Source organism: Penaeus monodon, chromosome 33, assembly GCF_015228065.2.
Source record: "Penaeus monodon isolate SGIC_2016 chromosome 33, NSTDA_Pmon_1, whole genome shotgun sequence".
Lineage (NCBI taxonomy): Eukaryota > Metazoa > Arthropoda > Malacostraca > Decapoda > Penaeidae > Penaeus > Penaeus monodon.
Window position 1 is genome coordinate 9,784,622 of NC_051418.1, and position 355 is coordinate 9,784,976.

At 35.2% G+C, this 355-nt stretch overlaps 1 protein-coding gene across 1 annotated transcript in view; it reads left to right on the forward strand.

Moving 5' to 3' along the window:
- LOC119593986 (receptor-type guanylate cyclase Gyc76C-like) overlaps window positions 1–355 on the forward strand; it is a gene marked incomplete at its 3' end in the record, with an annotated part of 39,442 nt that overhangs the window by 35,311 nt on the left and 3,776 nt on the right. Inside the window, 1 exon segment of the mRNA XM_037943010.1 lies at window positions 198–355. Coding sequence (XP_037798938.1) covers window positions 198–355 — 158 coding nt within the window.

A 355-nucleotide genomic window follows, 5' to 3' on the forward strand; every position in this document is an offset into this window, starting at 1 on the left:
ACTGTTACAGAACTTCTGCTAAGACTGAATGCAAAGAAAGTCATGTCTTTGGGCATTATTGAGCTGAAAATATTTTAAAATTAACTCCGGTGATGAATATACAAATATTTTCCTTTAACTGGACTTTTAAGGATTTTTATGTAACAAAGTCATTGTCACATGCATATATTTATCTTAAAGACAGCATATTTTTACAGAAATATGCGTGAAATGAAGCAGTACAATGTGTGTGAATTCATTGGAGCCTTTGTGCAACCAAACGGGGTAACGCTTGTGACAGAATACTGCACGAGAGGCTCCTTACTCGATATTCTTGCCATGGAAGACATACAGCTCAATAGTCTCTTCATATCAT